This window comes from Falco naumanni, chromosome 4, assembly GCF_017639655.2.
Source record: "Falco naumanni isolate bFalNau1 chromosome 4, bFalNau1.pat, whole genome shotgun sequence".
NCBI classification, from domain to species: Eukaryota; Metazoa; Chordata; class Aves; order Falconiformes; family Falconidae; genus Falco; species Falco naumanni.
Window position 1 is genome coordinate 39,610,469 of NC_054057.1, and position 24,698 is coordinate 39,635,166.

The following is a 24,698-nucleotide window of genomic DNA, read 5'->3' on the forward strand; positions in this document are numbered from 1 at the left end:
AAATACCACCTCAGCCATAATTAGTTATTCTTCATAATAAACATTTATTTCCATTTCTTTGTAAGACAGGCAACAGATTTGCAGTTATGCTCAACAAGTGACAGGAGAAGCCTTTCATAGTTTTATTGGCTGATAATTTCTAACAAGACTTACTATAAAAATTAAATTTAAAACCTGAAAATTATAAATGCTTGTAGAAAAGTTTCACTTTGTAAGGAATCTGTGCAAGTTATATAAATATTTAACTGAATCACATTTTAAAAAGGCTTTCACAAATTACTCTGGATGGCCAAGGAAAGTTATAATGATGCTTGTTGATGCTAATGCAGGGCGTGCTTCCCTGATGAGTGCAAACCCAAGAAATCTGTCACTGGAAAGATGCTCTTGATTTTTTATTTTTGCTGTCACACCACACAAGGACTTAGTTCTCCACACCATTACTCCTAAAGAAGTCCTGTATAACTAACAAAATTGCTCAGGTGAAAGATAATTTGCAAGTGTCCCTAATTAAAAGTCATTCTTAAAGAGTATTTTCATGGCTTCAGAAAATATTTTGTTTTGTATAAGGAAAACTCAGCTAAACATGGACTGCACTGGAAGATGTGAAACCAGCTTGAGTTAAATAAAAACATTTGCATTACCCATTGCTCTTAATCTTCTCACTACTGTTATACTACATAATAATTTCTCCATGCAGTGGATTCAAAACCAGTAACATAACCTTTAAAATAACCTGTAATCACATTCTAATCGCATGTTTGTTTCCTCTGAGAAATGTAACTGTGCCGCATCTGGGATTCATGTCACTCCCATGACCTTAAATACTTTCCTCTTGGGCAAAAAAATTGCCTTATGCCATTAAACTCTACTTAAATGCAGCCTTCGAATGACATTATGGTCCATGTAGAAATTGCAAATTCAGTCATACTCCTAATTCTTTACAATTATGAGCTAACACATGAAGAACCAATTATTTCCTAATATACAAGGACAAGAACAACAAAAATGAGAAAAGCTTGTGTAATCGCATACATGCAATTTAGACATCAGGCTTCACAAGTCAGTCTCACATGTCATAGCGTAAGAGTGTATTTTCTCAAACGTAAACTCACGAACTGCCATCACGTATTAAATTTGGTGATCTCGCTTTGGAGGTCTCACAGTTTTTGCACTGTCATGTCTAAAAAAAGCTTGAATTAAAAATCCAGCCTGAAATGCTTTACTTGTTAAAGAGCACAATTTCAGCGTATGTTTAAGAGCCTAGATTTAATCCTTCCGCTCCAGGTAGAGCACATCAAAACAGGAATGGCAGTGCAAAAAAGCAAAAATTTGAGGTTTATTAGTCTTCTAGCCTCTGGCCATGCAAGAGGCAAGACTATGGGTTTAGAAGAATTCTGCCACACACTTGTGATTCTATGGATATTTAATTCAGAAACAGTTCTAAAGACATCACAGATTTTGATCACAGATCCAGGCAAATTTAGATATGTTCATCACTTTGACAAAAAGATGCTGTGAAGATGTTGAAGGATGCTTTAGTCGTGAGAAAAAGAAAAGCAGAGGGAAAGACAGACCACAAAAGAGGACAGGAGTCTAAAGGATTTATGAGATTTAAGATCTGGCTCCTAGGTGCAGTAAGAAATATAGCTGAACTTTTGAGCTTGCTTGTAGGAGCAATCAACCAACCAACTGACAATGAAAGGAAGAAGGTAAGAAACAACTAGGAAACAGCCCATCATCCTAAAGCACATGAACTTTTATGTGCTGTCAATCTTGCCTCTCTGAAGAGATCCCCACACAGCATTTATTCTGCAGTGTCTGTCTTCTCTATAAGCTTATGGTTTGAATAGTATTTCATTGTAACTACAGAATAGATAGCCTTAAAACTGAACATGCTAGCTTTTCCTGGTTATCTTGGGACAACAAAGCAGTCTGAAATAATTTTATGTTCTTTGGGTAGACTAATACTACTAGACATTTTAATATTATTAGAACAAGAAGCTTAAAAAAATTCCTATTTCTTCAAAACTACTTATGGTATAGATGAGGGCAGTCTTTTTAGAAGTAAACTCAAATTACTTAATATTACTCAAATTTCCAGACTGCAGTCTGTACCAGAAAGAATTTATTTTGGTCTAGCTATTCTAGTAGGTGAAAAAAATAGGAAATTTGATTCAGGAAGTGAAGAGCAAGGAATTACCAGATCTAACCAGATGTCATTTGTTATTGTTAACAACCTCCCTAGCACACAGGATTGCACATGGAGAGCAAGAATGGACAATGCCTTAGCAGAAAGGCACTTTAAGCTCTGATGCTATGACTTCCATTCTGTGTGAGGCAGACACCAACCTGCAAGGTCCCAAACCTCTACAGAAGAATAGCAGAAGCCCTTATCGTCTACTGATGAATGACCTTTAAAGAAATTGTTTCTAATTCTTGGCCTGCTTTTAGATTTTCTTATGCCAAAGTCTAACCAGTGACCCACAATGACCAACACGGCGCTTTAAAGCTGAAGGCTTTCCATGGCTAGGCTACATCACGCGGCCAGGCTGTGGTAACAGAAAGGCTGCTAGATAACTCAAATGACTGCCCTTTGAACGTTTCTAGAGCTACTAAAACAATCAAATTACCCAGCTGCATTCCTGGCACAGCAGAGGTCTGCAACAGTGATGGCTTCTTGAGTAGCAACTGTTACCCTGACTACTTTCCTCCTGTCAGCCCCTGAGGTGTGAGGTAGCATCTTCTGACTCTTGGCCATAAGACTTTGCCATCTGATTTGCATTAAGGCTGGCCACCAGTCTATAGTAACTCTCACACAAATTCATCTCAACAAAGTACAAAGGCCCTTAGGTCCATATCCATGGGGCACTGATCATATCCAGTTTTGAATTAAGTCACTGGGAAAAGAAATTACTAGCATCAGAAAAGAGCAAAATTAAAAAAACAGCCCATAATTTATGCAGTTATAATAATTTTTTTAAATGTGCAGTTATAATAATATAATAAGTTAAGAGGGTTTGAAATATTATTATTTTTTTATTTTATATTTTTGGTAGGAATTTTATATTCAGCTTTTTTTGAAGTGTCTGTAGAAAGATCTCATTTAATGAATCTAGCTGATTTACAATTATAAATATTTTATTACTGTTTTAACAATAACAACACATTTGGAGATAAAAGAACAACAAATTTTTTCAAATTATTTTTTGATTTTTGATTAAGTTTTTGAACCTGAATATCAGAAATTTTAAACAGTTTGCCTCTGGTTTAATGGGCTTACAAAAGGTGGGTAGCTGGGTTCCCTGAAGACGCCTACAAGGCACATCTCAGATTAGACATCCAAACCTGAAAAGCACTAACAAATAAAAAATATATTCTGCAAATTGACTTTTTATCATGATTGGATACTTTTGCACTACTTCTGGTAACCCATGTAACTTCTCTGACCTCTTGCTACTCTGCCAAATGGAAATAACAGTATTTGTGCACTACCTTAAGTTAGAGATAGGAGGAGGTGGTGTTTTTTTTTTTTGCAGATACCATTTAAGCACAAAGTAGCAACAAAGTTGCTAGTGGATAATCAGCTCTCAACACAATAAAAATACCAATGCAGAGATAAAATAGACCTCTTGATGGATGGACTCCAGTCTTGGACATCATAAATCATATGATGAGGAAACAGCTTTTGAAAAATGTGAATGTTTGGTTTATTTACCCCTTTTTACAGAAATTAACCTGCATCTTTCTCACTTTCAAGGAAAAAAAAAAGGGGGTTACCTTTTGTTCAATAGCTTCAAAGTTGCAGAATTTGTTACAAATTTGTTAGTTTTGGGAACTCATAAATAGCCATGTTTTAAACACAGAAGAGAAAGAATCATGTTTGTAGAAGTTCAGGACAATTCTCTTAGGACTGTGTGCAAAATTACTTTTTGTGTGCATGTTTCCTCTTGTGCTTCAGATTTCCAATTTATATCAGAGCAAAAATAATATTTTCCTAATACTTGAAAATCTACAATAATCCACATTATTCATGCACGCCCGCAAACCTTCTGACACTTTTCTGGTAGGAGGTTTCCTTACATTCTAATTTTGCAGTGTCAGTCGGTAGACGTTTTATACAAGTTGCACAGCTGGCTAAGAGATACAGAAGTCTATCCCATGGGACTGCGGAATTCTTTACCTTTTGGAGTTTCCCTACTAATTGTTTTCATATGCACAATAAAAGCTTACATCAACTAAAGAGAAAAATTATGGCATGGAAAACAGCAGGTGCTCTTCAGTCATTTTATAATATGAACTAAATCTTTAGGGAAGAGTATTTGAAAATAAAGCAGACAAATTAAATTCTAGTCCTATTAAAACTCTTGTAGATATAAACCAAACATGTAACATAAAAATGAAAAGTAATGAAAAAACTACATGTTAAAGGAGCATACTTTGGGGGTTTTCCCCCTTTTTAAACAATATCTCACAGCAGGAATAATTTTTTAACAGAGAAGTTTTTATTTATTTCTCTTGTGAAAAAGCCTTTTTCTTTTTCTTTTTACCAACAGTACCCTGTTGGCAAATGTTATGGTTTTAAAATCTTTACCATTACAGCATAAAGTATTCTTCAAAAGTCTTAAACAGTTCTGAAGAAACATAATTTGGATCAATGAACATGCTTGAACCCAATGTCGGCATTTTAAACTCTCCATTACATCAACTATTAAAAGGTGCTTGAAATAAAAAGTCAGGATGGATCTTGATCTGGATCCTATTCCAGAAAATCCAAAGCTTTTTAAAATTCTGGGACTGCATAGTTCTACTGAGTGCCTTCTGCATTGCTCTGTAGATGGGTGGTTTTCGACACAGGATGTAGAAATGAGGAACATTATGACAAATACGACAAGTTCCATAAGGTATAAAAGAATAGAGCAAAAGCGAAAATCTCTTGACAGCCCCATCCCATATGCAGTGAAAGCCCACATATTTAGTGGTTTAAATGTATCAGACTTGAGTTCCTTTATGACTCTTAAATGAACTGCTTCTGATCATGATTATTTTTTATGGTTCATATTTACCAGTTTGTTCTAAAAACTGTTTTGCTGACTCTAAAACTTGAGATAATTTTTAGATTTATGTTTTAGTGTGGGGAATCCCTCTGATCACCTCTGGTTTAAAAGCAGTGCAAAATTTGTGCAGTCACCTTATCTTCTGGAATCCTCCTTTCCACCTTGGTATTCTTTCCATCCAGCACACACACTGGCAGGCTTTCTGCTTCTAATGTGTTTAAATAAACGATATGACTAGTTTTTAGGTCTTAGAAATCTGTTCCTCACAGTCTCTCTGGCAGGACTTACTGGTACTTTATATTTGAGTTGCAGGAATTTATGCTCTGTTTTGTTTTTAGTTTCCTCATTTGTTATGATTTCCACTTTTAAACAGTATCTTATGTATTTGTAATAGCCTCTTTTATCAACTGTTCCTGGGGGCCTTTCTAAGTGACTTTTTTTTCTAGTGCAGTAAACGTGCCTTTTTAGTAGTATTATGTGCTATTAGAGACCCTCCAACTGTCCTGCAAGCATTTTATATTTGCATCTGATCTGAAATGGTTTTAACTAGCTTCAAGTTTTTGAATGTACCTTTTATTTTCTAAGTTAAATGCTACTGTGGTGGAGGGTTTATCTTTTAAAGATATATGCAACATTGTCCTGTACGATGCACTAAAAAAAGCTTTCCTCTGACCAATGACAGCCAGAAACAACATGCTCTCAGAATGGCTAGCCAGGTATCTTTTCTCTTTCACAAAGGACCAAGATCTCTCTCTAACAGAAAACGGTGGGCCCACCAGCTCTTTACAGCACTTTCACTGTTACATTTTCTCAACAAAGACGTGTGTTTAGATGGATGAATATTTGTGTATTTTGTCTGTCTTAGCTGTTTCATGTTTCATTCACTCAAACATTGCCTATGAATTTGCAGCTTGATCCTAGGAGAGACTGAGCATCCTCCTATGCAGAAAGAGACTCAGTATAACAAAGGACTTTAAGCTATTCCATTTTGAGAATCTGTGAAGTTCTAGAAGATATCAGAAAGAGCTCTGTTCTATATGGTTTGTTGTTGTTGTTGTGCTCATAGCATGTTTTAACATTGTTTTTGAACTTTGAACATGTTCAACAAAAAACAGCAAGTAAAGTTAGGAATAGGAAGTTATTTGGGAAAGAAGATAAGCATTGTTTTTGTATAATCATAAACTTACCAGGCCACCAAAAGTTGAGAGCCAGGGAGCTGACAAGTTTTGTTGTCTGGATTCACAATCATGGGGTTCAGAATGAGCTGGGCATTCACTGTCACAACAGGTCTGGCTCTGAGGGGCAGAAATAAGGTTCACAGCATTCAGAAGGAGCACATTAGCACCCAAGTTGCAGCAGAGAAAACACTTAACTGAGATGGCCACAAAGAAGCCATCAATGTAGAGTTACTTGGGAGAAAACACTTTTATAAAGTTGCTCCTACCCAAAAGAGCTTTTCTGATTACATCAGAAACTGTGGTACCCCCTATTATGACATTTTGAAAGTTCTTGAATGTATGAGGGCATTTCACAGGCTTCAGATGAATCTAACACAAAAAATCACAGGTTAACAGCATGACTATATCATGTATCCTATAGTCAGCCATCTGTTCTGGGACTAAGGCACATCAGACAATCTCATCACACTGGGTTTTCACAAAGGTACAGTCTGCCTTTGGGGACTTACGTCAGTCCTTTGGCCATTATTTTGTACTGTTAGATTTGTTTTATACTGTCTCCATTAACAGTGACATATTCAGACTTGCTATCTCTGTTAAGATTCTTAAAAGAATAAACATAATTTGGTTAAAATAGCAGTTGATCTAGAATATCTTGAGCCAATAATAAAGTACACTCTGTCTGACATGTCTTGAGACAATTGACTTTGGAAACCAGAAGTAATCATCACAAAATTCTGCTGAGTATGTGAATATATAGCTGTGGTGATGGGAACCATCCCTTTGAATAACAATCTGTTATTAAGTAATGAGATAATCTATAACTGAGAGCAATTTAGAAGACAGATGAAAACAAGAAAGGGTCTAAATTCTGATTTTTTAGAGACAGCAGTACTATTTTACAGTAAGTTACATATTTCTGTCAAAACCAGCTTATTACCAAATTACTTTCCTCATATTTCAATCCATAGCTGAGCTTTTATGATTACTTCCCTATATTACTTTGACAAGAAATTAAAAAAATAAAATTACTTTGGTTTTGTGCAACAGGGAAAACCTTTTTTTTTAGCAAATCTCATTTAATAAAATTCCATTTCTCCAATATGGCAAGTTGCATACTTGATACACTCTGGCCAGGAAATGGCCTCCTGCTATTCACTTTCTTAAATTAAATAGGGCACATTTTTTAATTGCTATCCAAAATACACACTGGATCTAATTCTCCAATATTTCACATCCTATGCCGTCATTTATGCCACTGCAAACTGATGTACTGCAAAGTATTTGCATGATTCTATCATAGGGCAGTAGGAAAATCAGGTCTACTCACTGAACCTACAGTGTTAGCTAAAATGAGCTAACATTCCTGTTTTACAAAATTCTTGGGCTTTGACAAACATTCAGTTGGGAAGCAGAACATGCCTTCTCAGTCAGGTAGTGCTGGGAATACATACAACAAGAAGACAGAGAAGAATCCAGAAATATGATGACATTGTTGCAGCAACAGATGGTGAATATTTAAATGCAAGAACTGTGGGCACGGCTGGACTAAGAAAGCATCAGCAGATTTTTGTTTATGTATGTGGTAGTTTTAAATTATACCTCTAATCAAAAAGTGCATTTAGTGAAAATCCATAGTAAGCAACAACTCTGTGATTTGTAAAACAGGATCTCATACATTTTTTTCTAAACTGAGGCTAAAGCAGCAGTCTTTATTTTCATTGCGTAGTTCATGTCTTAACATACACAACCTCCACAAGAATCAGACTCGCTTGAAAATTTTTTACTAGCACCATTCCCCCAGGAAAGAAATTAATTATTGATTTTATGCTTTTTAATTTTCTTATATAAAATAAACTAAGGAGTCAAATATTCCAGAAGTTTTTTGAGGTAAGACTAAGCATGGAAATTTACTTTGAAAATGACGAGTTTTGAGCATGGGAAAAATGCATTTGTTTCTCACAAGATGCTTGATCTATCATCTGTAATGAACATCTTTTACACACTGCGCCAGGGAAACACAGGAATGTGAAATTTGTTTATTTGCATATCTCCCACTAAAGCTGGAAAATAAAAACATCCATTGTATTTGCCACGTACCTGTAAACAACTGCTTTTCCAGCTCCAAATGCACCTACAATTAAATCTGCAAAAACAAAACAGCTTCAGAAGAAGTATAGAGAAGCCTCTCATACATTTTTTTCCAGCCTAAATTAGATTACTTATATTAAAAATGCAGTAACATAAAACAGATGTGATAACTCCTTTCTAAATATTTTTTTCAAACATCTACCTGAAAGAAAATATTTCACACTGTCAGAGATGGCCTCGTAAATGTCTTGGTTGTATCCAGTAAGTGCCAAACTATTCTACACAAGGTCACCCATGCCACAATCTCGCTTCTCTGCCACTTGTATTAAAAGGGAAAAAGGATGCCATTAGCCCCTATATATTTTATTCAAAAACATTAATTGTCCATTACACAAAGCAATTCAAACCACTTTTTTGTCACTCTCATACATGTCATGTAGAAAATTTATGGTCTTCCTTCCCGACAATTGTTCCCATCCTGCTTTGTGTTTTAAAGAATTGTTCTTTAACTTAAGCATTACACATCTGCATACATAAATACAATGCACAGGTCAGAGGATGGCTGATTTTCATAGTTCCTAATGTTTTCAGCATTGTAGCAGCATGTGCTAACGCTTACAATAGTTACCTGTCTAAAGCCATCTTTTACCCCATCAGTCACCATTTTGAACAGACGGAGTCATTGCTGACGAGCGTTACACCGTGCCTTGGGCACATCTCTGTTACTGAACACCTGCCTGGGTTGGGAATCCGCAAGCCCAGATATTTCCTTTTTTTGCCTGAATTCCTCACACAGGGCTCTCTGGAAACATCCAGACTGGCTTGCTGGACTACCCAGGCCTGCTGCAGAATGGCTCGAGCCAAGCAGTGAGGAAAAACAATCCACTTCCCTGCTGCCTTTATCTGGAACACAGTTCAAGAAAAGAAGCGAGCTTTTTTCATTTTCAACCCCCCTAATATCCGTCTGGGCACCCCTTTCACTCCACTGTTGCTATCATAAGATTTATGCCCAATTCAGTAGACAAGAGTCTTACAACAGACCTTGCAGTGGTACAGACTGGCAACCTAAATTGATCTAGATGAGTTAATTAAACTAGTACTCAGTGTTGTAAACAACCCCTTACTTGCTGCTTCCATAGTTTGAGCACTGGCTTGCTTTAAGAAGCCCTGAAGTCATTAAGTGGGGTGCAAATACAAAGCTTTGATGCTAATGAGCTGGGTGGGCTTGGGCCAGGTCTGGCAGCGTGCTTTCCAGTGCTCGCTCTGCCTTTCAGATGGCAACAATTTCACAAGTTTAAACAAGTACTCCACATAGGCAACGGCCTGCCCTACAATGAATTCCAGTGAATAATGTCCTAATACGAGCAGGCATGGACAGTTTATGGGTCTAATCCTCCTGTACAACATTTACATTCTTTTACTTCCATTGGCCTTAGAGAGATATGCTTCAGGGTCAGGGACACTTTAAATAGCAGAAGAAAATTAGTGTTGTTTCTATCTCCTTTTTGGGACATTTATGAGTCCTTTTCATTAGCAACTTTTATAGACAATTTGCACACAGTACCAAAACCTAAAGATGTTTCTCTCATAAATAAAAACTGACTGAAACGCAGCCATCACCATAAAGGCTACACAACACACATGGCAGAACTTCTCCTGGCAGCTCTCTGATAGCAACACCCATGGTAACCCCCCAAAAAGATGAAATATTCTGTTGATTTGGGGTGGGGGTGGGGTGGGTTATGTGGTCTTTTTGTATTGTTTTTTGATTTTTTTTGTTAAGGAAAAAGACACACGTTATGGACAGAAAGTGAGAGACAAGAAGGAAGGGCTTTCCATTCTGTTGTTCCCAGCTGGACACTCTTTATGAATTCTGCAACAGACTTAACTTAGGATATGTACTGTTTCATACTAGACTTGATTACTCAAAAGGCTTCATTACAGGCCTATGTTATGGTAGAGACAAAACAGGTAGCTATCCAAGACTTATCCAGATCTTAGTCTTGTGATGATTTAATAATCTGATCTTTCATTAAAAAAACAAAGCACTCCAACCCTTCATGGCCACAAGGCTTGAATGCACAACTTCAGTAACTTAACAAAACTGTCAGATACAGTTTGCCTCATTAGTATGAGCAAACTCTTAATTTCGGTATCTACAGCTGTGTGGACTTAGGTCCCCACTATCTCACCATGCCCACTTTAATATTAAAGGAGATTTTGTACATCTGCTTAATAGTTAAATCCTGGTTTCTCTGGGACAGAGCCAAACTTATTTGAAGACAGAGGACCAGTAATGAGCCCCAGCCACTGAAAATATAGTTTTCCATGGGCAGTCTTCTGCATTGCCACCTCAGTCAGGTTTGGAGATAAAGCAAAAAAGATGAGGACATTCAATCATGGCACCATCACAAAGGCCCTATTTAAGCATATTCCAAGGGCAGCCAGGACTGTGCTCATGTGCTCTCGCTTGGAAGCTCTGACCTTCCCCCTGACATTTCCTTTATTCTCTGGTCCAAGTCATACTTATTCTTAACCCAAAGAGCTTGAATGAGTGAAAGTACTCAGTAGGAAAAGTGGACTTCAGAATGAATATGCAAACAATAAAACATACTTATACCTGGTAGTGTCATCTATGATCTAACATAAGGGCTAAGTCATTATATACTCAAGTAGAGTATTCACTGGAAGATCCATTAGGGATTTTTCTTTGTTCTACTTGGTCTGTTACAGAGCAGTAGTTTTATTCTTCTTTCTTCCATTGCCTTGTGGGGTGTAACTCCCACACTCATCATTGGAAAAAAAAACATTTTTGACATTGATATGAATCCATGAGATTTGAATACACACCAAATCAGAGCACTTCTATAAGCAGTTTTGAATTTGTTTTGTATTCTGCAGAAGAAAAGTTATGAATCATTTCTATGAAAAAATGCATGAGATTCCTAAATTATCTGAAGTTTGGCAACTCTCCTCTCCTAAAAATAGAAAGAAGTTGTCTTTGTTCATTGCTTGTTAATGCTACGCACGCAATGTCACTATTGCAAAGGTCACCAGCTGAAAAATAAGCGTTTAACACATAATTTGGAATTACATAGCAAAAAACCCCAGCTTAACTATTTATAAACCTTCCAATTAGAGCCTCAAGAAAAGTGTACAGTGTACAAAACCCTTTGTTCCTCTGCATTTGTGAGTTTGTTTTTTTTTTTTCCAAGCCCAGATTAAAATGTGTATAAAGAGAGAAAGGAAGAGAGAATCGCAAAGTCTCCTTCACTCCTTTTCTTATATTCCGTGTTTTCAAGAGGATGAGGGACCTCATAGATTTAAGTACATGACCTCTTTGCCTGTGTTGTCACATTGAGAAGATCCTTTATCAGTTGCTGCCCTTCAGAGAAGTAGACACCTGTAAGGAGGGGCTGGTGGCAGCAGTCATGTGCTTCTGCCTCATTGCTGTTGAACAAATGAGCTGTGGGATCACAACCACACTGCAAAAACTAAGAGAACAAGCACAGAGTGACTCCAAAGGAATTTTCAACTTTTCAACAGAGCTTGAGGGTTGTATGCAGTAACATCTCAACTGGTGGAGTTCACAGAGCTTAATTCTGAAACAAGTGTCTTTGGCATGTATTTAACTGAAGTCAAGGGGCACTCTGCAAAGTTAAACAATCCTAATGCTTATTCCATTTTCCGAGATAAATTATGATGAAAAGTTAAGGAAAGAGTATTCACAGATGGCACTGAAAGGCATGCTGGATTTTGTAAGTTCGTCTGTTCACCTGCGCCTTCTGCCATGTGGCTGTGCCAGACCTGAAACGCCATGAAATAAAGTGCAGAAACTTGCCACGATGCTGACTAAGCTTTCACAAACTGGAGGAAGTAGGAAGATCAACAAAGTCCTACTTCCAGTCTCAACAAGATATATTCATTTATTAAGTTGAGCAAATTCTTTGATCCCCTGTGAGAGATGCAGTCCCAGGGACTCCGAGCAAGGAGGAACATGTGGCGTGCTGAGCACTCCACACCTGGTTTGAGTCTGCCCAGCAATCCCAAGAGAAGTTGCCAGGGCATGGTATCTCACTTCATGTTGGACAGTGGCCCAAACCGGCAGCAAATGAAGGACTACATAAGTGGCACACACTTCACTTGTGAAAAACCCCAACATGAAACAAACAGTAGATAGCCGAGTCACCTGTCCACTACAACTCCACAAGGATACAGGCAGGGAAGTGTTAACTTTATGGACACAGAATGATTTGCTGACATCTTTAAACATCACTTTGTGTAGGTTAATTGCATAGTATAAATAGGGACTAGAAAACAAATAGAATCCTATCTGAGTGCCTAAAAGAGAGCAGAAAAAAAAAAATGCATAACTGGAAAGCTTGTTAAAAAAACCCAAACCTGTGAGCCTTTTTGGTTTTTATTTCCCTCAACGGATCAGGGGATGAGCCCATGATCAGATTTCTATTTGTTTTCTGGGATTTCAGAGAGCATTACACTCCAAAATCTCAGTAGGAAAGGTCCAGAATAAGATCTCCTTTGAACAGCCAATACTTCAGGCTTGACCATAGTAAAGGACACAGGATTGTCCAGTTCTGCAAACTTTACTCCAGAAATTTATTTAAATACTACAAACAACCACCACCTAAAACAGAGTCATTTTCTTTCAATCCTACAATTCTCAACTGCCTTGATCCTTCCCTGTTTTTCAGCCATTCTGGTAGCAGGTCTGTTAAGGATAACACCTAAGGCTCATTCATATCAATGCTCCTCTTTTGTCTGAATGACTCACTTTCATAATACAATGTTATTACTCATCATATTACAAACAAATCCAAAAGAGAGCAGTTAATATTCTATCACTTCAGTAAATCCCTGCTTACTGCGCTTAATTGCTATATGCTTATATTCCATTGGGCACAATACTGTGATTTCATTAAATATCTCAACGAATTTTTAAAAAGCATACCTGTAAATCACACAGACAATATTTTACCATAAAATGAACATATTTGTAGAAGATTCTTGGCTTGTCACTACATTTTTGATTGATTATTCACATGAAAACATAATCAGCTGGTAGAAACACTACAGCTTTTCTGCATTTGCTGGCAGAACCCACACCCTTGTTCTGGCTCCCATGTACAGCTGTCCTCTTACCAGAGCAGATGCAGCTTCTCATTGATTTAATTTGTTTGTCTTCCACAAATCTCCTGGACTAACTTCATAATTTAATCATCACTAGATTATGATTTGTGATCTTGTTGGCACAATGCCTATTGTTCTTAAAAAAAAATAAATCATGAACATAGAAGAACCCTTGCCTCTCAGAAACTTAAGGATTTTCTTCCTGCTGTTTGAGTTAATGTATTTAGCAGATGGAGCTGTTAAATACTGCTATTTTAATAAGATTAGATTACTAACATTCTAAGGAAGTTTTGTCTGATTACCACACTTCTTTCCTTCTTAAAATGTTTCTAGAGTCATTTGTTTATATTAATCACATGCTATTCTTAAGATAATAACTGAGTCCAAAATAACAAGGCGTGAAGATGACTTTGTACATTTCCCTGTGCTGACAAAGGCTTGGGTAAAAACAATAACAAAAAGAACAAGCCAACAACTGTGTTTGTATAAAAGCAGAATATCTTGAAGATGACGTTTCAGTGGCATTGACTCCACAGTGACTCTCTAAGTTAATAAGGAAGACGTATACAAGCATTTAAACAGGCAGGGAGCAGAAACAATAGCACATAATTTATTTTAGCAATTAACTAATCACAGTCTTTGAATAGTGAATTCAGCCAGAGCACTGCTCTGGATCCACCCACACTGTTAAAAGAAACTGGTTAAATTACCCTGGTTCACAAACATTTGAAGAAACCAGTGTGCTGGAGGATATGCCACAAGAAGAAAGCAAGCTTAACAAATTGAGTAAGTTATTCATCATAAACTATTTGCTTAGCTATAATCAGCCATCGAGTGACTGAACATATGCTGAAATGTGAGGGTGGAAACTTTACAGCCTTCACATGCCTGAGCCCTGCAGAGATAGATGAACCAGCTGGAAGTGCCGCACCATCACCTAGATAACTACACTCCAAGTGCTCAGTGAGGACCAGCTTTGAACGGATGCCCAGAAGCCAAAAGAAACAAACTTCTTTCCCATTAAACAGATTTATGAATTTCTTTTGTTCCTATGAAAACTGAGTTATGTTAATAGAAAAAGAGAAATAAAATTATAAATAAAATAAACTACATGTCAAAATACATGCCTAAGCTGAGGCTTCGTTCCCTGTTCCAGGCCTTGATGACACAGATAAAGCTCAGGATGGAGCAAAAGGGCCCTAAAAGCTCCAGATTTATTGGGGAGTGCAGTGGAAGCTGTGTTGAAAGTTATCATTTTGTTGCTCAGATGTTCCAGTGTAGAAGACAGCCAGGGGGGTTGTGCTGAGGCAAGGATTTCAGAAATTCTTCATGCAAACCTTGAAGACCTGCTATTACAGAGTCCCTTGGCCATATAAACTGTTACAGGCCTTGCCAGTACAGCCTCAGATACAGCACAACGCTGCTCTGCCATGTCTTACCCTCAGCATTGAAAAGTGCAGCACAGAATCTCGCACATAATTCCTTCCAACTACCACTGTATTTCCACTTAACCTGACGAAAAATGCCCGTCTTTTCCACTTCCGTTTACTGCTCCCTTACTCCATTTCTCTAAATCCCCTTTATTCTTTTTACATGACTGTCAATCCAGAATAATGGCATTGTCAGCATTTACTACAGCAGCCTAAGTGAGATCGGATCCCCTCCTTTGAATATGACCTTAGAACATGAGTTGTCAGAAAACTGTGAATGGATCGTCTGCTGAAAGATGTTACAATTATGTCAGTGTTAGTAAATTAGTGCCAGAAGATGTGCCTGTGTGCTTTACCTGCACTGCCTGTGGTGGCATCATCAGAATGGCCCTAAAGCTGTTGGCTCATGCCAATTACCAGTCTCCAAAAGAGAGCATTCAGCAACCCTGTTTTGGCAAGAACACGAGACAAGGACTTCCCAGTGACAGTTCAGAACCAAAGACAGCAAATTTAATTTACTAGTGTAGGTGTAGCTTACTAGGATTAATTGGTCTTTTCCTTCAAATACTGGGTACATATTGTGTACTGGAGAGATACTAAGTATCTCAGGTAAGTCTGGTACAAAGCTTCTAAGTGTTATGCTTGGAAGACTCGGATAGCTGCAGGCTGGTTGTTCCCCTGAATAGTTAGACCAAAAAGCACAGAGCTGGCTTGGTACATTCAACCTACCTGACTGATGTGCTTAATCTGCTTCCTGTTACTGCTTCCCTCTCACTAGCCTTATAAAGTTTGGTCAGGTTCTGCCTAACTTTTACATGACTACAGAGAAAGGAGCATACATCCATTCATTACCACCCTCACCACTCTTTGACATTGCAGTTCTTCTAGATGAGTAACAGTGCTCTGTTCGGGGCTGAAGGTGATGAACACCACAACAGAGGGCAGCTGTGTGTCTTTAGAGCAACACAGCTGTTAGGATCATCAGCACAGTTTTCTGCCTTTGGTGCTTCCCCGGGTTGAATGTTTCCTACTACCTCCAAGCCTGCAAAGCAGAGACTACCATATCACCCCTGTCTGTAGATAAAGGAACAGTTTCGGGCTCATAATATCTGGAGTGCCTGCAAGTATGACACAACTTACAGAAGTCCTTCACTGGAGAGCTGTGGAGATTGGTTGTTTTAGGTTTACATAACTAGGACTTCACTGTTGAAAGGATAGAAAAATCCCTGTATTTTTACAATGCTGAGAGTACAGGTCTGTTACTGTTATAGTGGTAACATCTATGCCAGGGCAACTGAAGCCAGATGGTCATTACAGTGACAGCACTGCTAACGAGAAGGAAAAGCAGCCCTGTCTGCTTGCTGACCCTAAAAGAGAAAGTTTCATTTTTAGGTATGATGTTGAGTAGGTAGCCATTCAGCTGTCTGTATCCTGTGCTTTGCGCAGTGAGCGGCTGCACAAGTGAAATTAAAATAAAATCAGGGCACAAGCTTGAGCGCTGCGTTGTCCATATTTTTACATTGTAGCACAGACTCTGGTCTGATTTCAGTGTGTACAAATTAGTACTCTCCCAGACTTGGCCAGGAATGGTCTGGGGAATAGCCTAGGCCAAGGACCTTTCCCAAAATGCAATTTGGACGTGACCAACCTGTTTCAGTGGACAGGAGGGTTTCATCTGATGATGGTGAGCTGTGCAATGCCAGGTAGCCTCAAGGCCAGACCACAGTTCCTGGCTCACTTTATTCACAAAAATAATCACTGATACCAACGAACAATACTTGGGATTATTGTTCTGTCATGTATTAATTCCAATTTTCTTCTCATTAGGGAAGATACAGCTTTTTTTTTTTATGTTGGGTAAGTTCAAAACCCAGGTCAATGGTGAAAATCTTTACCAGAAGCAATGCTTTAGTTAGACAGAAGTCACACTTTACACATGCTCTTTACATAAAAATGTATGAAGAGGAGGCAGCAGTGATGGCAAGACTGAACCATCCCCTGGTACAGCGGGATTTGTGTGCCATTTGTCTCTGCACAAGGAATAATTAAGTAAATTAGGGTTCCTTCCATGGACTAGCTAAAACATACAGCTGAGGGAGAGAATACGGCAGAGGTCTGTAAAACAAGAGTGGACTAAAGAATTGTTTACTGACTCTTCAGTACAAGAACAAGGGCACATTCAAAGAAACTGGTCCAGTGGAATGTTCAAGCCCTGAATGGGATGCAGTGAAAAGGATTACTTCTTCGCAAAACATGTAGTTAGGCTGTGGGGCCTCTTGACACAGGTTGCTGTGGGTGCCAAAAGTTCAAGAGTTCTACAACTGATTGGTCAAATTAATGGAAGAAAAGTCTGTTGAGGGCTTCAGTATCTGAAGATGCCACCTCTGAGTCAGGGACACCTTGCTCCCCCAGTTGGTTAGAGCCGGGTGAATATTCTGGGGAATATCACATCAACTGTACAATTCCATGGATATTTGTTGTTGGCCACTGCTGGAGAAATGCTATGGTGCCAGACAGATCTTTCATCTGTATCAGTATGGCTGTGTTAGGTTCTTTCCTGCCTGCTCTGATACTCCCACCACTAAACCTGTCTGTGATCAGTTTTCTCCCATATTTATTTTACTACTGGGGCTCTGGGGGACAAGAAAGTCTTCCTTGGCCTTTCCTAAATAAGACCAGAAATCAGGAGATGGTCTCCCTCCCTTTGCTGGCTGGGAGCTGCAGGAAGAGGAAGAAAGAGAAACCACTCCTCCATCCACAGGAAAGCTGGGGGATTTGAAGAGCACCGAGTATTAGGCAGCCTTTGTTTGCTTCCCATTTTCTTCTCTGTTCCTAAGCTTATACTGGCATTTGGAAAGAGAGAAAGATATCACTTTTTGGACCAAATGGCTGCTCTTCTCCAGAAGGCTGATAGGTAGATCTCAGCCTGAATGGAACGTTCAGCCAAGAGAGGATTTAACCTTTGTCCAATAGCAGAAAAATCTGACTGTGATTCACCCTCCATTGTTAGGAACTGTATTCCCGAACTTGCAGCTCAGTCTCTAAGAGCACTGGTTCCTGGGCTCAATACAGCAAGCCCAGAATGAAGCTCAGTGGTCTGTGATAAGAAACCACACAAACAGGTGGTATCTTCCGGCTTCCAGGTCTGCGACCTGCTCTAAGAACATTAATACATGGCCTGATTTAAAGAAGATGGCATGAAACAATAAAAGCTCAGAAAATGCTACAAAGTGCGTCAAAAAGAAAATGGCAGGGTAACTCCCATCTCCCAGCCTCTCGTTTCCCAGCAGGATATGCCTGCCTCATGAACGATGCTAGGTACCAGAGCTTGAGTAAATCATACATAAAAGCACAGCTATAGTTACATAAGTCCTCACAAACTGGTGTAAGTCCTGAACTTCTTGAAAGTATGATCTCATTTTGAGCTCATTTGTCTTCACACACGCTTGAACTCTAGCCATGGAAGAGCTACTTGCTTGGAGAATCTCACCTTAGATTGTGGCAATACATGTTTATACCTGCAGCCAGATATTACAGCTGGCTGTCATTTCCCAGCCTGTGGAACTGAACTTTTGAGTGAGGAATCAGCATAATTTAGTCTTACTACTTTTTTGTTTTTATAAAATGGTTGATTTTATAATAGACACACTAAAACACTTAAATGAAAATTTTCAAGATTTTTTTCTAGTATTCAACCCTTCTTGAATCACAGTCATGACCAGTAGTTTGGGAAGCACTGAATTAAAGGGTAGTTTCCTAGACCTTCTATAGTCAGCAAATACTCTGCCTTTCAAGCTGACATCTAAAATAAAACTTCCTTCCTATTCCTTCCAAGTTCAGTACCTCGCTTCCTCCTTGTACAAGAGCTGCCCTTCAGCATTTCCATCAGGAGGTGAAAAAGAAAAGCTCTTTGACACAAGAAGGATTACTTACTTCATCACCTAATGTGTTTGTTCTAGACTTGTATTTCCCCATATAATTTCCTTTCTTTTTTTTTCCTTTTTCCCATAGGAAGGCATTCTATTTTTGTGCTAAAACTGTGCCATGGTTATGCTATTTTTACAGCTCTGTTTTGGTGCTTCAACTCTTTGAGAATTAAAGAAGTGGTTGACTGACAGTAAGGTTTTTATTTCTGTCATTTTCTGACAGATTCCCACCCGTACTCTGGACTGCTCATCCAGATATTCAACTGGGGGATGGAGGAAAAAGCTACCTATAGTAAATGCAGAGGGTTGGGGTTTTTTTGCTAAAATAAATAATTCATGTAATAAAACCAAACCATCTAACATACAGTGAGCTAATATCACAATGTGAAATTCTGCACATAGGATGCATGTAGACAAGTAGAATAACTCCAAGAAATCTCACAACTGAATTGACTATAGCAGTTCCTCAGTACACATTTGGAAAGACTGAGACCCACCACCCAATTTTTTCACAAATTAGCTCAAAAGATGCTCCACATAAAGTGCTAATACAATGGTTAAACTTCTACTCTTCTTTCTTCCCCATGTGGCTTAAAGAAGACCTGAACGAATCTCTCCCTTCCCTCCCTCTATCTTTTCAATCTTAGAAATGTCAGGAATGCAATATCCTGTTTTCTTTGGTTTTGCTGGGGGGGCTTGTGGGTGCCTTAGGAAATGTTTAAATGCTGAAACTTTTAATAAAGAGCTCTGTTGTCCAAAAGAACCTCATTAGTCATGGACAATGAAAGACTATTAATAGCAGCATCAACAATATGCAAACAAAAAGTCAGAACAGTGTTTAAAAGCCCTTTATTTTTTCAAATGCTGAAGACCCCCTCAATTTAGTCTTGTGATAGCCTCACTTTATTACTCTGCAGTCAGCTTTTCTGTTTGTTAAACTGTAATTTCTATTGTAAACACCCCTTCCCAGATATTTTCTTCCACTTTTGGAAAAATACATGTCAAAGTTTTTAGAATCCATCACAAAAGGTAAAAGAGATACCACTTTTGTCCCTTCGAAAATTATAATTTTAACTTTTGAAACAATACAGCTTCTAATAACACTAGCCTTGAAATAACCCAGGATAACAAAAGTGATTTCATAGTAAGTTAGGGAAGGAAAGACAATTTTACTGTGAACGAACCTTTCACAATAACAAAATATGATGTTTTACTGCACTTCCTTACGAAGGCTTCTGAATTATGATGAAAGAAACAGAACAGATTTGCTTCTAGAGGAGAGATAGAGTAAATACAAGCACAATCAAAATAGCTCCAACATTCAGACTACTCAGGACACTAGGGACATATCTCTTACAAAAATAAATACCTCCCCAGCAAAACTCAACTAATGTTACAAACTTGGTAAATCTGAATGCACGTCAGGTAAACATATAAGGAACAAACAAAGCTAACATAAAAAGGAAGAGTCTGTATAGCAAAATGAAAAAACAAAAGGAATGGAAAGGTCCAAATGAAATATCTGCCTTTAAGTAATGTCTTCACATTCTCTCTGCTTCAAATGCAAACAAAGCCATTAAGAATCTATATATAGCTCAATGTCTCTTTGAGAGCAAAAAAACAACTTAGCAATACAACCAAGTCAATGCCTTCCTCTACAACACAACATGTTTTTAATTAAGAAAGAATGCCAGGATGAAGGAGACCTTACAAGTTCAACAAGCTGAAAGTGTTCAGTTTTTGGAAGTGGGGGGAAAGGGTTAAGCTTTTTATTATAAACTTCACATGGTTTATGTTAATGTGACTATTTAAGTCCTTTCTTGCCTTTCTGATCATGTCTTTTGACAGGAAAGGGAGTATTTGTTTTGTCTGATTTTAACTCTCAGGAAAGCAAGCTAGAACTATACAAAAATGTATATTCTTTATTCTGACCTCTGCCCTCCAATAGGAACAGTTTAGACATGATGCATTTTCCAGCAAATGGAAGTATGAAATTCCCTTTCTAATGGAAAAATCTTACCTGGGTAATCATTCTTGTCTACATCTGAGTCTCCTCTTAGAGTGAAGCCAAATCCCGAAGGCATGGACTGTGAGGCCCAGGCTCCACTGAGAACCTGGGAAGGGTTATTATTTAACCCATTACTGTATCCATTGTAAATGAGCACTTTCCCTCTTCTGTCTTCTCCTGCAAATGGTGCACCAATAGCAATGTCTGCAGTGCAACAAAATAATAAAAATAAATGGACACAATTAAAATAAAGCAAAAATTAAGTCCCTGCAAGAAAAGAGACACAAATGGCTTCTGCTACATTCATGCAAGAACTTCAATGTTCTGTACTTCTGTATGGATTCTAGTTTTAAGGCAAATATACAAAAATATTTGTAGTGTCTTTTCTTGTCAAACTTTCATGACAAAAGCTTATAAAATCATCCTGTGAAGGGGTTGTTGCATTATACTAAATATCCAGTCCACACTGGATTCCTCTACCATATTTCCAGGGCATTTAATAAGCTTTAATAAACGAAGATCTAATGAATACCTGCTTTTACTTCCATATTTTTAAACAGACACAAATTTTCCTCCATTTCCTCTATCACCTAATTAATAAGTAATAGCTGTTAGATAAAATTTTCTTTTTCCAGAGAAAATATTCAACAGACAAAAAACTCCATCTCCTCAAACATCCAGTGCTTTGGTATGCAAAAGAGCACAATGGAATATAGTGTTTTCCTCTATACCAAGCCAACATTTTATTGAGAAATGGGAATAGTACCAAGTCAGGAATTTAACAGAAAGCCTTGGGCATTACGTTTTACTGCATTAAACACTGCAATCCTCAGTAAATGAGGTGCCATACCCATAAGAGGGACTCAACAGTGCTCTTCTTAGGTCCTATGTATGGCATGTGGAGAGAATCAGGTGTCTAGACCGAGATTCAACAGTTGCACCAGCTGAGCTAGGTAATAGGAAACGCTAGAGCAGGACACAACCTAAAGCTCTTACTTTTAGGTTCTGATCTAGGAGCTGATGCTGGACTTCTTTATTAAACTTGAATTCAGCACCTGGAATTTGTACCTTCACTCTATAAAGGCAGAAGTGCACCAAAGCTCTATGACTGGCACCTTCAGTTATGAAGCAGAAGACTTTGGCTCTAGATCCTTCTTAGCCTTCTCTGTACAGACAGAAAAGCAGGAATATCTCCTCCCTGCCTTACCAGAATGTTGGAGAGCAGGGATACCAACCCTCCCTGCCCAGAGAAGCTGAGGGCATCTGCTATTGCTCACAGGTAGAAAATGGGAAGTCTCCAGTGTGGGATCCAGCTGTGTTGAAATCCATGGCAGAATTGCAGGACAACTCAGTGAGGGTGTTCTCAGCAGTCACAATTCAGCAGTCACAATCCAGTGGCTTCTACCACAGGATGGCATTCGGATTTTGTGCATCCTGAACCCCAATACAATCCTGTGGCTCCTGACATGATTTATCCCTTGCACAGAAGCCACACATGGGTGACACGGCCCTAGCATCGAATGGTTAGAGCACCATGAAAAACAGCCCTCAATGGAGTTAAGTCCATTAATTATTCCTTAGTGGACCAACCATCTTTAAGGCTACTATACAAAACACCTGCTCCATGAAAAACTCCTTGGGGTTTTAGATGCAGAGACGCCTGCTTTGCAGACCCTAACATCCTGGAAATAAGTAAGGGAAAAAATGCAGCAAAACCCAAAGTGCTACTGACCGTGTCTAGGTAGCTAACTAGCGCAAGGCATCCAGGCTACCTCAGATAATTAAATAGGTTTGTTTACTTGGACTGTTTTCTTGAATTTTGTCTCCCAGTTAATTTATATGAATGTTTTGTTGTGTCCATGTGCTATGGATAACTGAAAAAGGTCTCATGCACCTGTTTCTTTCAGTGTCTAAGTACGAATAGACATCTGACTTTAAAATCATACATCTGTGCTTGTCCAGTTCTTTCATTGTGGGCAAAATGCTCCATTTACTGAGCCTCATTCAATTCTAAAACTCATCCAAGCATTACAGGAGATAAGGAGAACCCTGCTTTAAAACAAATGCAACATCTTAAGTAAATATTTAAATGTATTTATAGTCATAAAACAACAGATAATATTTTTATTCAAATGAACACACCAATATTTAGTAAAAAATAGCACTGTAGTCAATGACTTCTGTCCTATAGGTAAGCTTTTCACGGTTTGGCCCTCAATATCAATTTCATTAAGATTAGTGTAAATTCTTGTGACTTTCAAAAGCAGCTATGTGTAAAAAAAACTTTTTCAGCCACTGTAAGATACTTCATATTCACTGCTTAGCCATTTTTCATTTCAATGTTATACAGAGATAGATGTTACTACATTACATATAAATTACCATTATATCCATCTTGATTGAGATCTCCAAGGTGCGTGATTGCACTGCCAAATCTACCAAACACTTCAGTGCCTGTCAGAATTTGTGCATCTCGGAAGAGGAAAGCACTTTCTTGCAGGTATAGATAAACTTGCCCAACTTCTTTAGGCTTGCTCTCAAATTCTCGTTCCATAAAGAGAGGGGCGCCAACTAAGATATCATCTAAACTGGAACAGTGAAAACAAAAACCAGTGTCAGTGAGAGATTGAGTGTAATCAACACAGCTCATGCATTTGTTAAATGGGAAGCTGATAATTATCATAGAGTCATAGACTAACTGAGGTAAGAAGGCACTTCTGGAGTTCTAGTTCAAACACTTGGTCAAAGCATAATCAACTAAGGAAGGCTGCCCAGGGCCATGCCCACTCCAGTTTTAAGTATCTCCATGGATGGAGACTCCACACCCTTCCAGTGTTTGATCACCCTCACAGCAAAACCACTTCTTCCTAGGTTTAAACAGAATTTCTTGCACTTCAGTTTATGCCCATAATAGACACTGAAAAGCCATACTTTGCAGTAAATGATCCACAACTCAGGAATTTAACTATGAAGAAATCTGTCACTATAACAAATGCTGCAGATCTATCCTGCTAACAGTGCTAGCGAGAAACTTAAAGTAAAATCTAGCTTTTAAAAATTATATGTCAGTAAGTGAACAACAGAACAAAAAATGCCACTTTATAGCAGCTTTTTGAAGTAAGATACATGAAACACAGGTAGAGCATCAATTAATAGAGAATGCCTCATCACTAATTCAAATGGAAGCTGGGAGACAAAGCCAAAGCTTTATTTCTGAAAACACTTCTGGTTGAATATTAGGTACTTGAGTAGTTGCAGTGCTCACATAATTTGCTGTATTAGGTATTAAAGAGAAAGGACATCATAAACCCCACAAAAATATGAGGCTTACAGGGAAAGTCCTTATGTTCATTTTGCTGCTTTAAGAAGAATAAGTAAAAGAAGACAGATTAATCAAAGGATATTTTGCATGTTGTTGTTCTAAATGGGGGTGGTTCAAAACATGTTACCACCATTTATTTAGTGGGGGGAAAAAGACCCTTTACTGGACAGTAAAGAATAAAATCAAGCAAGATTGATAGCCACATAACAAGCAGAAATATTCTTAATATGTTGTTCTGAGACATGAAATAATAGGATCAGATTAACTTCTGAAGGTTTCTCAAGTCCATACAAACTAACAGGATAATTCACATCATATTCAGCGGACACTGGTTGGATAACCAATATTAACCATATTAAGGAACTCTGTTACTGCAAATAACTAGTGCTACTTGATCACAAAACTTTTAATTTGGAAAACGTATTCTCTTCCTCTAATGTGGAACTTTGTTCAAACTTTGTAAAACTTGTAGATAACTTTCTAATCTCAATTCATCATATTCCAAATACTGATGTTTTCAAAAAGGCTTTATCCATTAATA

The 24,698-nt window shown here is 38.1% G+C and overlaps 1 protein-coding gene across 1 annotated transcript in view; it reads right to left on the reverse strand.

Moving 5' to 3' along the window:
- The window catches only part of ITGA8 (integrin subunit alpha 8), a 115,031-nt gene that overhangs the window by 61,369 nt on the left and 28,964 nt on the right, over positions 1-24,698 (reverse strand). The window contains exons 12-15 of the mRNA XM_040592385.1: positions 23,218-23,423; positions 20,848-21,039; positions 8,333-8,378; positions 6,242-6,349 (exon numbers count right to left, since the gene is read on the reverse strand). Coding sequence (XP_040448319.1) covers positions 6,242-6,349; positions 8,333-8,378; positions 20,848-21,039; positions 23,218-23,423 — 552 coding nt within the window. The remainder of the gene's footprint in view (positions 1-6,241; positions 6,350-8,332; positions 8,379-20,847; positions 21,040-23,217; positions 23,424-24,698) is intronic.